General features: G+C 37.9%; 1 protein-coding gene across 1 annotated transcript in view; it reads left to right on the top strand.

The window, feature by feature from the left end:
- Hsd17b4 (hydroxysteroid 17-beta dehydrogenase 4) overlaps window positions 1–13,644 on the top strand; it is an 84,849-nt gene that overhangs the window by 36,618 nt on the left and 34,587 nt on the right. Inside the window, exons 11-13 of the mRNA XM_074057024.1 lie at window positions 1,277–1,405; window positions 2,997–3,100; window positions 12,625–12,861. Coding sequence (XP_073913125.1) covers window positions 1,277–1,405; window positions 2,997–3,100; window positions 12,625–12,861 — 470 coding nt within the window. The remainder of the gene's footprint in view (window positions 1–1,276; window positions 1,406–2,996; window positions 3,101–12,624; window positions 12,862–13,644) is intronic.

Here is a 13,644-nt window from a genome sequence, read left to right on the forward strand (position 1 = left end):
GTCTTTAGACCTGCATATCTGGTAGACCTCATTCATAAGGGTCTTGTCAAATGCCTAGTCACTGGACCAGTGTAGCACTTTCATATGTGGACTTTGTCACAGCAACAGGCTTGCTAATGCACAGCCCTTGGCCTGTGGCACTTTCAAGATGCTCTGTTCTCCCTGTAGGCAGTCAGCCTGTTCAGCACATATTCTGTCTCTTCAGAACTGGCTCTTCGTTCAGACAGCACAGTCTTCACATTGATGTTCATTCTCTAGTGTCTCTGGTGTTCCACATACTTTAAAAGGTGGGAAGAATCCATCCTAGATAGCGCAGCAAGCAGGCTCTCCACTTCTCTCGTGTAACTCTTTTCTAAAGCATGAGATGTCAGGAGAGAGGGAGGAGTCACACTGGACACCTTCCTAAGACAGGAATTGCACCTGATCTGAACCATGGGAGTTGTCCTCTTTTCCCTCAAGCCAATTCATTTGGCTTCAGTGCTCTTTTGTTCTACCTTTCAAATCTTGTGAGCTCCAAATTTAATAGTTGCTCTGTATCATTTTTAAAAATGTAAAGATTCCAGTATTTCTACTTGTTTTCAATTGGCTGCTGGTATCAAAATTAATCACATAGGTCATTGAGTTATATGAAAGGTTGCCATCACAGGAGGACATTGTTGGGCATACTGTAGACACCAGTATTTTTACCATTAGTGACCCTTCTCTTCACGTGTTAAAGTGATACCCATTTAAAGTAGGAAGGTAGGTAGCAATAAAAGCTGTATCTGGTGATTAAGTAGGAAAGGTCTGCCTGCCACTGGTTATCTATTACTATGGATTTTTAAAAGGAAAACAATGTCAAATTCTCCTAATGAAACTTAAGTAGCAGTAGACTTCTTGTGAAAATGGAAGAAAAGCAGAGGAGGGACAGGGAGAATTATTTGTGACCACCCAATATATTAATTTTTTGTTAACTGGTATCTGTAACCTTTTTGTCACTCCTAGACATCAACTTGCTACCCAGCAAAGGTTTATTCTATTAATTACCATTTTATAAATCCTTACCTGAGTAACCTGTGGTCATGAGGATTATTGTGTAATTTGACTTTTCAGATTCACCATGATATTCTGCCTTTTATACACCTGGCATAGTCAGAAGTTTTTCCTTTTAGCTTCAAATATTTCTTTAGAAAAATACATTTAAAAATGTTTAGTAAAGCTCTTACATTTCCTTTTTCTTGCTTTCTGTCTCCCTCTTAACCTACGTGCTCAGTGTGTTAGTTTTGTTTCTAATCAGTGCGCTGGGAGCGGACCCTTGGAGCCATTGTAAGACAGAGGAATCAGCTAATGACTCCTGAGGCAGTGAAAGCTAACTGGGAGAAGATCTGTGACTTTAGTGATGCCAGCAAGCCTCAGAGCGTCCAAGGTGAGAGTCCCATGCTATGTAGCCCTGGTCAGGGAGCCAGAGGCAGCAAGCACTCCCTCCCAATCCATGAACTTGTCTTCTGCCTTGACAGTGGTGACATCGACACTTGAATCATCTGTCACAGGTCTCCTATTTCCATAAGCACTCAGTAGGCTACTGTTTCTCTACCATACCTCTTCTTCTCCTTATCACCTCTGCATGATTTTAGTACTTTCTTTAGAAAGACTCAAGACCTAGGTGTTCAGCAAAACCTTCCCAGATATTTTGAGATACACTGATGTTTCTGTTAATTTCTACCACTTAAAGATTTAATTGTGACTGCTTTCTGCTGATTTGTTTCATGAACGTTTGGTTTCTTAACCACATGGTAAATTCCTTTGAGGCAGAGATGATCTTACATGTAATTCTTTCTTTTCTTTTCTTTCTTTCTTTTATGGTGGATGGGGTGCTAGGGCCTTAGGTATGCTAGGAAAGCACTCTACCACCGAGTTATACCCCCAGACTATGTAATTCTTATTTATTTTTATTTATATGTTAGCATATATTAATTGTACATACAGGTAATTCTCTTACATTTGGCATCAGCATAGTGCTGCACTCATAGAAGGGATTTAGTAAATGCCTGATAAATTATTTGCTAATCTATGATAGGCCCATAAGAGTAGATACTAAATAAAGTTCACATTATTCTTTTCTAGTATACTCACATATAAACTTAGTAATGAATTTTAAAAGAAGTGTCTGAGAAAGCTCATGAGTCAGGGCCATTTTATAGAAAAACATTTTCATTTTAGTAATTTTATACTTAAAGCTTGACAGAAGAATGACTTGACTGAAAATGACTTTGAATTTTTTTCTTCTTAACTATATTTTCCTACCTGCTTGTACACTCACTGAAATTTTCAGTGTGTCTTTTCTGTAAGATGACAACAAAATTGTTATAGATCGTTGCATTTTTGTATTTTATATTTTGATAGCTGGGATAAATTTGTTCTATGAAAATGAATGAAAGAAAAAGGGAAAAAAGACATTGAAAACTCTCTTTTATTTCTGCCTCAAATATTTCTTCCTCAAAAGTATTAGACTATTATAAAAAAAAACAATTGTGTAATTGTAAGTGAAAGAGACCTCTAATACAGGGAGCATCTTAAAAACAAGTAACGTCTTTTCTATAAGTGTTGACTTTCCAGAGCACCTAATCCAGTGTTTTCATTTTATAAAAGAGGGAACTAAATCTCAGGAAAGATAAAGGAGCCAGTGTTTGAGCCAAGTCAGTCAATTCAGATTCTCTGTCACTGTGTTTTGTCTCAAGGTACCCCCTTAAGGCAATCTGAAGAGAGGGGGTAGTACACATGAGGCCTCTCCACTAGTGGTCACCTCTAATGGAAGAGTCTGCTCATGGTAGAGTCTGTAATGTTGTTAGAGCCTTGTTGCCCATGAGGACATGTAGCTGCTTTGATCTGCATGTCTTCCATATGCAGTTCTTAGTAGCCATGATGGGAGCTTGTAGCAGTGGTCATGTAGCATACTGCAGCTTTTTTTGGCCACAGTTTAAACTGAGCACTATTTTTATTATTTCTCTTAATTGTAGAATCAACGAGTGGTATAATTGAAGTCTTACATAAAGTTGATTCAGAAGGAGGAGTTTCAACAAATCATACCAGCCACGCAGCATCTTCCACCACAACAGGATTTGTAAGTGCTTCCACTTCAGGGTCTGTCTTCTCTGGAGATGTGTCCTCCTTCCTCTCTCTCTCTCTTCTAAAATAGTCACTCTCTTTCATCCACAGTAATGAGAGAAGCACTGGCACATTCCATTTAAAATAGAAGATTAATTCAGAAACTATTTATGGTTGACTTTAGAAAAAGTCTGATTCTGACCTACAGGACACTCACAACATTTAAAGCACATGAGAAGGTGGCTTTATTCTTTCTTCCAACTTGTCCCTGTCCCTCTCTTGGATTTCTCTGTACCACACCCTGCTTTTCTTCCTCCTGGTGGCGGATGCCTTGAAAGGAGATCAGACCAATTGGGTATTGGCTTCTAAGGTTCTTCCTGATGTCAGTGGGGTAGGAGACTGGAAGGTAGCCTACCCTTTCCATACTTTTCGGAGGGGTAGATGTTCTTTACTTGATACAATTTTTGGTAATCTTTCTTTGGGGGTATGATGAATCAAGTTAGTTGGCTGACTAATGCTTTAGCTACCTCTCCCTCGACTTTTCATTGGTATTTGAAAATTAACTCAGGAAGGTACTGGATGGAAGAGGAAATAAGGAGTTACCACACTGGTAGAAAAGACTTGAGGTGAAACCATTACCCAGTCTTGGCATCTGTGCGTGCTACCTGTCAACCTTCCATGCACTTCTCCTCTGTCCGTTCACACCTCTTTGTCTCTTCAAGAATAAATTTAACTTGACTAAATAAATTAGAATTTTGTGGAAGCCTATTGGAGGGACCACAGGGTGACACAGTATGACTCAGAGGTTCTGTGCTGCAAGTTCCTTGCTGTGTTTCCTCTTCACCTAACAAACAGAAAACTTTATACCTCTCTTGAAAATTGTAGCAATCAGCAAAATTTTGAGTTGTAAACAATTCCAAAACATGTTTTTCTTTTTACAAAAAATTATTTTCTAAGCTATTAATCTATTGATAAGAACACAAATATTTTTGTGAAATCTGTTCTAAATATTGATAGAATGAAAGAATATAAGCTGGATGCTAAGTGAAACTTTGTTTCCTACTGCTGTTCGACAGGTGTCATTCTTTTTCTTGATAGCCCTCCACTGATAATCCATCATTGATAATCCTCTTTCTGTCACTGTTTTTCTAACTCTTTAGAAAAGGGTGTTTATTTTAGAGATTATTCTTCCAGGTCAGTTCCTATAAGGAAAGTATCGACCAGTTGTGCTTCGAAAATAGTTCAACAAGGATACAAGTATGAAGCTTCTCATTGTGTCAGAAGTACTGATAGAATTATGGTTGTAGCTTATGTGAAATGTGTCCATTTACTATTTCCTGCACTTGTTCTGTGAAAGAGAAGTGTAGTGGACAACAGCAAAAAGTGAATAATTTGCTACATTAGATTATGGTGTTTGTGACCCAGGGGGTCATAGTGAAGAATAAAATTAGGAATCCAACTTTAAGTCTGAGAGTATTCAGTTCATATGATTGGGATTTTACTTTTAATAGAGATCATGCAGTAAGTATTTTAGGCTTTAGGGCCACATTTTTTTTTCTGTTACATAGTCTTCCTGTTTTCCTTTTCGGTACTGGGATTCTAACCCAGGGCTTTTCATGCTAAGCATACAAGCACTGTACCTCTGAGTTATATCCCTAGCCCTGTTTTTTTTTTTAACCACCTTTTTTTTTTATTCATATGTGCATACAATGTTTGGGTCACTTCTCCCCCTTCCTCCACCCCCTCCCTTACCCTCAACTCTGCCCCCAGCCTCTCCCCCCACCCACCCCATCCATACCCGGCAGAAACTATTTTGCCCTTATCTCTAGTTTTGTTGTAGAAAGAGTAAAAGCAATAATAGGAAGGACCAAGGGTTTTTGCTAGTTGAGATAAGGATAGCTATATAGGGAGTTGACTCACATGGATTTCCTATGCATGTGTGTTACCTTCTGGGTTAATTCTTCTTCAACTAACCTTTTCTCTAGTTCCTGGTCCCCTTCTTCTATTGGCCTCAGTTGCTTTTAAGGTATCTGCTTCAGTTTCTCTGCGTTGAGGGCAACAAATGCTATTTAGTTTTTTAGGTGTCTTACCTATCCTCTTATCTCCCTTGTGTGCTCTCACTTTTATCTTGTGATCAAAGTCCAATCCGCTTGTTGTGTTTGCCATTGATCTGATGTCCACAATTGAGGGAGAACATATGATTTTTGGTCTTTTGGGCCAGGCTAACCTCAATCAGAATGATGTTCTCCAATTCCATCCATTTACCAGCAAATGATAACATTTCGTTCTTCTTCATGGCTGCATAAAATTCCATTGTGTATAAATACCACATTTTCTTGATCCATTCGTCAGTAATGGGGCATCTTGGCTGTTTCCATAACTTGGCTATTGTGAATAGTGCTGCAATAAACATGGGTGTGCAGGTGCCTCTGGAGTAACCTGAGTCACATTCTTTTGGGTATATCCCCAAGAGTGGTATTGCTGGATCAAATGGTAGATAAATGTTTAGCTTTTTAAGTAGCCTCCAAATTTTTTTCCAGAGTGGTAGTACTAGTTTACATTCCCACCAACAGTGTAAGAGGGTTCCTTTTTCCCTGCATCCTCACCAACACCCGTTGTTAGTGGTGTTGCTAATGATGGCTATTCTAACAGGGGTGAGGTGGAATCTTAGTGTGGTTTTAATTTGCATTTCCTTTATTGCTAGAGATGGTGAGCATTTTTTCATGTGTTTTTTGGCCATTTGGATTTCTTCATTTGAGAAAGTTCTGTTTAGTTCATTTGCCCATTTCTTTATTGGTTCATTAATTTTGGGAGAATTTAGTTTTTTAAGTTCCCTATATATTCTGGTTATCAGTCCTTTGCCTGATGTATAGCTGGCAAATATTTTCTCCCACTCTGTGGGTGTTCTCTTCAGTTTAGAGACCATTTCTTTTGATGAACAGAAGCTTTTTAGTTTTATGAGGTCCCATTTATCTATGCTATCTCTTAGTTGCTGTGCTGCTGGGGTCTCGTTGAGAAAGTTCTTACCTATACCTACTAACTCCAGAGTATTTCCTACTCTTTCCTATATCCACTTTAGAGTTTGTGGTCTGATATTAAGATCCTTGATCCATTTTGAGTTAATCTTGGCATAGGGTGATATACATGGATCTAGTTTCAGTTTTTTGCAGACTGCTAACCAGTTTTCCCAGCAGTTTTTGTTGAAGAGGCTGCTATTTCTCCATCGTATATTTTTAGCAACTTTGTCAAAGACAAGTTGGTTATAGTTGTATGGCTTCATATCTGGATCCTCTATTCTGTTCCACTGGTCTTCATGTCTGTTTTTGTGCCAGTACCATGCTGTTTTTATTGTTACTGCTTTGTAATATAGTTTGAAGTCAGGTATTGTGATACCTCCTGCATTGTTCTTTTGACTGAGTATTGCCTTGGCTATTCGTGGCTTCCTGTGTTTCCATATAAATTTCACAGTAGATTTTTTGATCTCTTTAATGAATGTCATTGGAATTTTGATGGGAATTGCATTAAACATGTAGATTACTTTTGGGAATATCGACATTTTTACTATGTTGATTCTACCAATCCATGAGCATGGGAGATCTCTCCACTTTCTATAGTCTTCCTCAGTCTCTTTCTTCAGAAGTGTATAGTTCTCCTTGTAGAGGTCTTTCACATCTTTTGTTAGGTTTACACCTAGGTATTTGATTTTTTTTGAGGCTATTGTAAATGGAATTGTTTTTATACATTCTTTTTCAGTTTGCTCATTGTTAGTGTATAGAAATGCTAATGATTTTTCTATGTTGATTTTATATCCTGCTACCTTGCTTAGCTATTGATGGTGTCTAGGAGCTTTGGAGTAGAGTTTTTTGGGTCTTTAAGGTATAGGATCATGTCATCTGCAAATAGGGATATTTTGACAGTTTCTTTACCTATTTGTATTCCTTTTATTCCTTCTTCTTGCCTAATTGCTCTGGCTAGGAATTCCAGTACTATGTTGAATAGGAGTGGAGATAGTGGGCATCCTTGTCTGGTTCCTGATTTTAGAGGGAATGGTTTCAGTTTTTCTCCATTAAGTATAATGCTGGCTGTAGGTTCGTCATATATAGCTTTTATAATGTTGAGTTACTTTCCTTCTATTCCTAGTTTTCTTAGAGCTTTTATCATGAAATGGTGTTGGCTCTTATCAAAGGCTTTTTCTGCATCTATTGAGATGATCAAGTGTTTTTTGTCTTTGTTTCTGTTAATGTGGTTTATTACGTTTATTGATTTTCATATGTTGAACCACCCCTGCATCCCTGGGATGAAGCCTACTTGGTTGTGGTGAATAGTCTTTTTGATGTGTTGTTGAATTTGGTTTGCCATTATTTTGTTGAGGATTTTTGCATCAATGTTCATTAAGCAGATTGGCCTATAGTTCTCCTTTTTGGAGGTGTCTTTGCCTGGTTTTGGGACAAGTGTAATACTGGCTTCATAAAATGTGTTTGGCAGTTTTCCTTCCCTTTCTATTTCGTGAAACAGTTTAAGGAGGGTTGGTATCAGTTCTTCTTTAAAGGTCTGATAGAATTCAGCAGAGAATCCATCAGGTCCTGGACTTTTCTTTTTGGGGAGACTCTTGATTGCTGCTTCAATTTCATTTTGTGTTATACATCTATTCAGGTGTTAATATCCTCTTGGTTCAGTTTTGGATGATCATATGTATCTAGAAATCTGTCCATTTCTTTTTGATTTTCAAATTTATTTGAATATAGGTTTTCGAAGTAGTCTGATGATTTCCTGGACTTCCATTGTGTTTGTTGTTACCTCCTGTTTTGCTTTCCTCATTCTACTAATTTGGGTTTTTTCTCTCCTCATTTTAGTCAGGTTTGCTAGGGGGTCTGTTGATCTTGTTTATTTTTTCAAAGAACCAACTCTTTGTTTCATTAATTCTTTGTATGATTTTTTTGGTGTCTGTTTGATTGATTTTAGCTCTTATTTTTATTATTTCTCTCCTTCTATTTGTCTTGGGATTTGCTTGTTCTTGTTTTTCTAGGAATTTGAGATGTATCATTAGGTCGTTGATTTGGGATCTTTCAGTCTTTTTAATACATGCACTCATGGCTATAAACTTTCCTCTCAGGACTGCCTTTGCTGTGTTGACAGGTTCTGGTAGGTTGTGTTTTCATTTTCATTGACTTCCAGGAACTTTCTAATATCCTCTTTTATGTCATCAGTGACTCATTGTTCATTAAGTAATGAGTTATTCAATTTCCAGCTGTTTGCATGTTTTTTGTCTTTACTTTTGTTGAGTTCTAGTTTTATTGCATTGTGATGAGATAGAATGCATGGTATAATTTCTATTTTCTTATATTTGCTGAGACTTGCTTTGTGCCCTAGGATATGATCTATTTTGGAGAAGGTTCCATGGGCTGCTGAGAAGAATGTATATTGTGTAGAAGTTGGATGAAATGTTCTGTAGACATCAACTAGGTTCATTTGATCTATTGTATATTTTAGATCTAGGATTTTTTATTGATTTTTTTGTTTGGATGGCCTATCTATTAATGATAATGGGGTGGTAAAATTCTCCCACAACCACTGTGTTGGAGTTAATATATCCTTTTAGGTCTTTCAGGGTATGTTTGATGATATCGTGTTTGTTGACGTTGGGTGCATACAGGTTGATAATTGTTTTTTCCATTTGGTCTGTTTCCCCTTTTATTAGTATGGAATGTCCTTCTTTATCTCGTTTAATCAATGTAGGTTTGAAGTCTACTTTGTCAGAGATAAGTATTGCTACTCCTGCCTGTTTTCGGGGGCCATTGGCTTAGTAAATCTTCTTGCAGCCTTTGATCCTAAGCCTATGCTTATTTCTGTCGGTGAGATGGGTCTCCTGTCAGCAAGAAATTGTTGGATCTTCCTTTTTAATCCATTTCGTCAAACGGTGCCTTTTGATGGGGGAATGTAGTCCATTAACATTAAGCGTTAGTACTGATAGTTTTGTGGTGATTCTTGTCATTTAGTTGTCTTAGTTGTTTGAAGGTTTGATTGTGTGTACCTAAGTTGAGGTTACTCTCTACTGTCTTGCTTTTTCTTTTCCTGTAGTTTGTTGCTGTCTGCCCTTTCATGGTTATGTTGGGTTTACTTTCTGCGTGCAGAATCCCTTGAAGAATCTTTTGTAGTGGTGGCTTTGTGGTCACATATTGTTTTAGTTTCTGCTTATCATGGAAGACTTTTATTGCTCCATCTATTTTGAATGATAGTTTTGCTGGGTGGAGTGCCTGGGGTTGAAGTTATTTTCATTCAGTGCCCAGAAGATCTCTCCCCACGCTCTTCTTGCTTTTAATATTTCTGTTGAGGAGTCTGTTGTGATTTTGATGGGTTTACCTTTGTATATTACTTGTTTTTTCTCTCTTACAGCCTCCAATATTCTTTCCCTAGTTTCTGAACTTGTTGTTTTAATGATGATATGCCGTGGGGTAATTCTATTTTGATCTGGTCTGTTTGGTGTTCTGGAGGCCTCTTGCATCTGTATGGAAATAGATTTCTCTAGATTTGGGAATTTTTCTGTTATTATTTTGTCGAATATATTATGCATTCCCTTTGCTTGCACATCTTCTCCTTATTTAATGCCCATGATTCTCAGGTTTGGTGTTTTGATGGAGTTGTTGAGTTCTTTGCATTTTTTTCTTCACAGGTCTTGTGTTGTTTATCTAATTGTTCTTTGGTTTTTCCTTTAATTACTCTTTCATCTTTGAGTTCTGAGATTCTGTCTTCTGTTTGTTCTATTCTGCTGGATTGGCCTTCCATTTTGTTTTGCAATTCTGTTTCATTCTTTGTTCTGAGGTTTTCCATATCCTGAGTCCCTTCCTCTTTAATGTTGTCTATTTTCGCCCTGAGTTCATTTATCTCTTTATTAATCGTGTTCTTTGTTTCACTTTGGTGTTTATACAGTACTTCTATGGGTTTCTTTTATTTCTTCTTTTGCTCTTTCAAATTCTCTATTTTTGTTGTCTTGGAATTTCTTGAGTGTCTCCTGTACATTTTGATTGACCATATCCAGTATCATCTCTATAAAATTCTCCTTGAGTACCTGTAGTATTTCTTCTTTTAGATTATTCTTGTGGGCTTCATTGGGTCCTTTGGCATAGTTTATCTTCATTTTGTTGGAGTCTGGATCTGAGTATCTGTTTTCTTCATTTCCCTCTGGTTCATTTACTAATTTTTTGCTGTGGTGATCTGGTTTCCCTGTTTTTTCTGTCTTCTGCCCTTTGTGTTGTTATTGTCCCTGTACTGTGTGCAATTAAATATTTTCTAGCTTATAATAATAACACTGGTGATATTTAGAATGGAAGGGTGAGAGGAGATTGAAAGCAAAGAAGTTAAAGAAAAAGAGAAAAATATATAAAAAAGTAGAAAGAAAACCAAAGAAACAAACAAAAAACATTTCAAAGATATAAACAGGGAGAGACTGTGTACTATTCAACAGTAAGCTGAACAGGCATTGGAGAGACAGGATTGGAAATAAAAAATAAAAAAACAAATAAATATTAAAAAATCTCCAAGTTCAAATGCAATAAAGTTTCAGTCTTAATAATTTGGTGTTTGTCCCTTAGCCTCCAATCCTGGAGATGGTGTTTCAGAAGTAGTTCTGTTGTTATCTCATCAAAGGGGAAAAAAACTAAAAAAACAAAACAAAACCAAACAGCACAAAACAAAACTCCACAAAGTGTCCCAAGTTCAAGTGCAATACAGTTTCAGTAAGTTTTTCAGCATGCAGGTGTAGTTCGGTTGTTTTCTCATCAAAGGTAGGGAGAGAAAAAAAAAGAGTCTGGAGACAGTTCTGTGAATGGCTATCTTTGGCTGTGGCTCTCCTGCCCACTGTTGTCAGTCTGCTGTTGCTAGAGGCTTTATTTATGCAGATCTCAGGAGTGAGCTTAACATTCACCTAGCCCCTCATGCTTTGTTGACTTAGAATTCTGCTGGGCTCAAGCCACTGCTACAGACTTTTCCCTTTCCAAGCACACTTGGGGAGGTGACACTGCACCAGATTTCTCAGGCTGGCGTGTTTATTTACAGTTCACGTGGGAAGTGGCTTTAACCACCTTTTAAAATTGTAAAAAGTCTGCTTAACTTTTGCTTCTTGTTTTCCAACTCACTGCTTCAGGATAAAAGTGGGTGAAGATTGGATATTGTTCTTTTATGACCTGGTATGGGCTGTACACAGTAGCTGCAGCATCATGACTGAGTTGTATAGCATTCACCCAGTTAGACACAGGAAATTCTCCAGCAGAAATCTCAGTGTCAGTCATGCTCACTAAGACCCTTAGGAGGCAGTCTCATTTACAGGCACTCAGGTCGTGTTTTGCACATCCATTTGCAGCGAACTTTAAACACAACAAGGAGATTGGACTTTGAGCATATGATTAAGCTAGAGCATACAAGGGAGGGGTGAGGATAGGTAAGACACCTAAAAAATCAGCTAGCATTTGTTGCCGTTAACGCAGAGAAACTAAAGCAGATACCTTAAAAGCAACTGAGGCCAATAGGAGACGGGGACCAGGAACTAGAGAAAAGGTTAGATCAAAAAGAATTAACCTAGAAGGTAACACACACGCACAGGAAATTAACGTGAGTCAACTCCCTGTATAGCTATCCTTATCTCAACTAGCAAAAACCCTTGTTCCTTCCTATTATTGCTTATACTCTCTCTTCAACAAAATTAGAGATAAGGGCAAAATAGTTTCTGCTGGGTATTGAGGAGGTGGGGGGGAAAGGAGGGGACGGAGTCGGTGGTAAGGGAGAGGGTTGGGGCAGGTGGGGGAGAAATGACCCAAGCCTTGTATGCACATATGAATAATAAAACAATTTAAAAAAATTAAAAAAAAATAAAGCAACTCACTATCCCTGATTTTTGTATTTGGGATTTTCGAATAGCCATAGTTGCTGAATTAATAGCGCTTTCCACCATCAGAGACAGTAAAGTTGTTAGCAAGAAGCAAGTGATTAAAAAAAGTACTTGTAAATTAACTCCTGTTGTAGACATTGTCTACTTGATTTTTGTTTACTTATATACATGGAAATGTCACAGTGAAACACTCTGTATAGCGATCTCAAGCAAACAAAAAAAAATTTTTTTTTTAACAAAAAAAGAGAACAGGAAGGCAAACCAGGTCCTGTTTGTGGGGGTTGGTAACAGTGGGAGTGGGAGGATATAAGGAAAGGGTGTACAAGGGTGAATATAGTGCAAAATATTTTATGCTGATGTATGAAAATGGAAAAATGAGACATGTTGAAAGTGTTCCAGGAATAGGGGGAGGGGAGGGGATAAAGGAGAACGATGGAGGGGGTAAATTCAACCATGATATGTTGTAAGAACTTTTGTAAATGTCACAATGTACTCCCAGTAGAACTATAATGAAAAAATCTGCTCTATCACTGATACTCTATTCACATCTTTTTAATAGCAAAACTAGGTGTGTGAGCAGTTAATAGTTTTGAGATGTTAAAATTTCAGATTTGACAAAAATGTCAACGAGAAAATAATTTTTTATAAACTTCCTCTAGGCTAGTGCCATTGGCTATAAGTTCCCTTCCTTTTCTTCTGATTATACACAACTGGATACGATTATGTATGCCCTGGGAGTGGGGGCATCTGTCAAAGAACCAATGGACCTGAAGTTCGTGTATGAAGGAAGTTCTGACTTCTCCTGTCTGCCGACCTTTGGAGTTATCTTGGCTCAGAAGACTTTGATGGGTGGAGGACTGGCAGAGGTTCCTGGGCTTTCGGTTAACTTTGTGAAGGTACACCTCATATGAAATGCTTATTTGACCTTTCTTCTGTTTGTTTAAATGACATTGATAAATGTCACATCCCATATGTATATGTGTCATGTATATGTAACATGTATAAAACTATAAAATAGCTTGCAGTGGTTGGTTCAGGAATAATGATTTAGCATATCTTTTGATCTTTCATTTTAAGAATAAAAGATGGGAGAGGTCATTTAAAATGCCAGCAAAAAGAGAAAAACAATTGTGTATTCCCACAGCCCAGGCATAATGGTAGTAATCCCCTCTGCTATTTCTTGCTATTTGACCAAAGTTAAATAACTTCTCTAGGCTTTAGTTTTCTTATTTTTGAGAAGCATGTGATAATCTTTACCACGTGGACTAAAGTTAGCAGGGCAGGTGTATGTGGGGCAGAGAAAACAAGTGTTAGAGCCTCGAGGGGGCACAGACCTGGCTTGTGGAGTAGATGTGGAGTGGGGAAGGTTTACTATGCATGGGTGACAGAAGAAATGGGCCTTGTAGTCATGGTTGGGACTTCAGCCTACACTGTGATTAAGCTAAGTGGTCCCATGAACCAGCTACACTCACTTCCAGGTTCAAGCTTGTGTCTGTGTGGAGAAGAGTTTGTGTGGGAGCCAAGCATGGAAGTAAGAGAACACTGAGGAGTAGATTGCAGTAATCCAGGCAGAAGGGCTGAGTGTGAGGGGAGGAAAGAGGAGTTGTGAGGGAGTTGTTTGTTCTGGACAACTGAGATTATGTAGATATAATCACACACACTTTCTGGGATTACAGGTG

This window comes from Castor canadensis, chromosome 16 (assembly GCF_047511655.1).
Source record: "Castor canadensis chromosome 16, mCasCan1.hap1v2, whole genome shotgun sequence".
In the NCBI taxonomy this organism is placed as follows: Eukaryota; Metazoa; Chordata; class Mammalia; order Rodentia; family Castoridae; genus Castor; species Castor canadensis.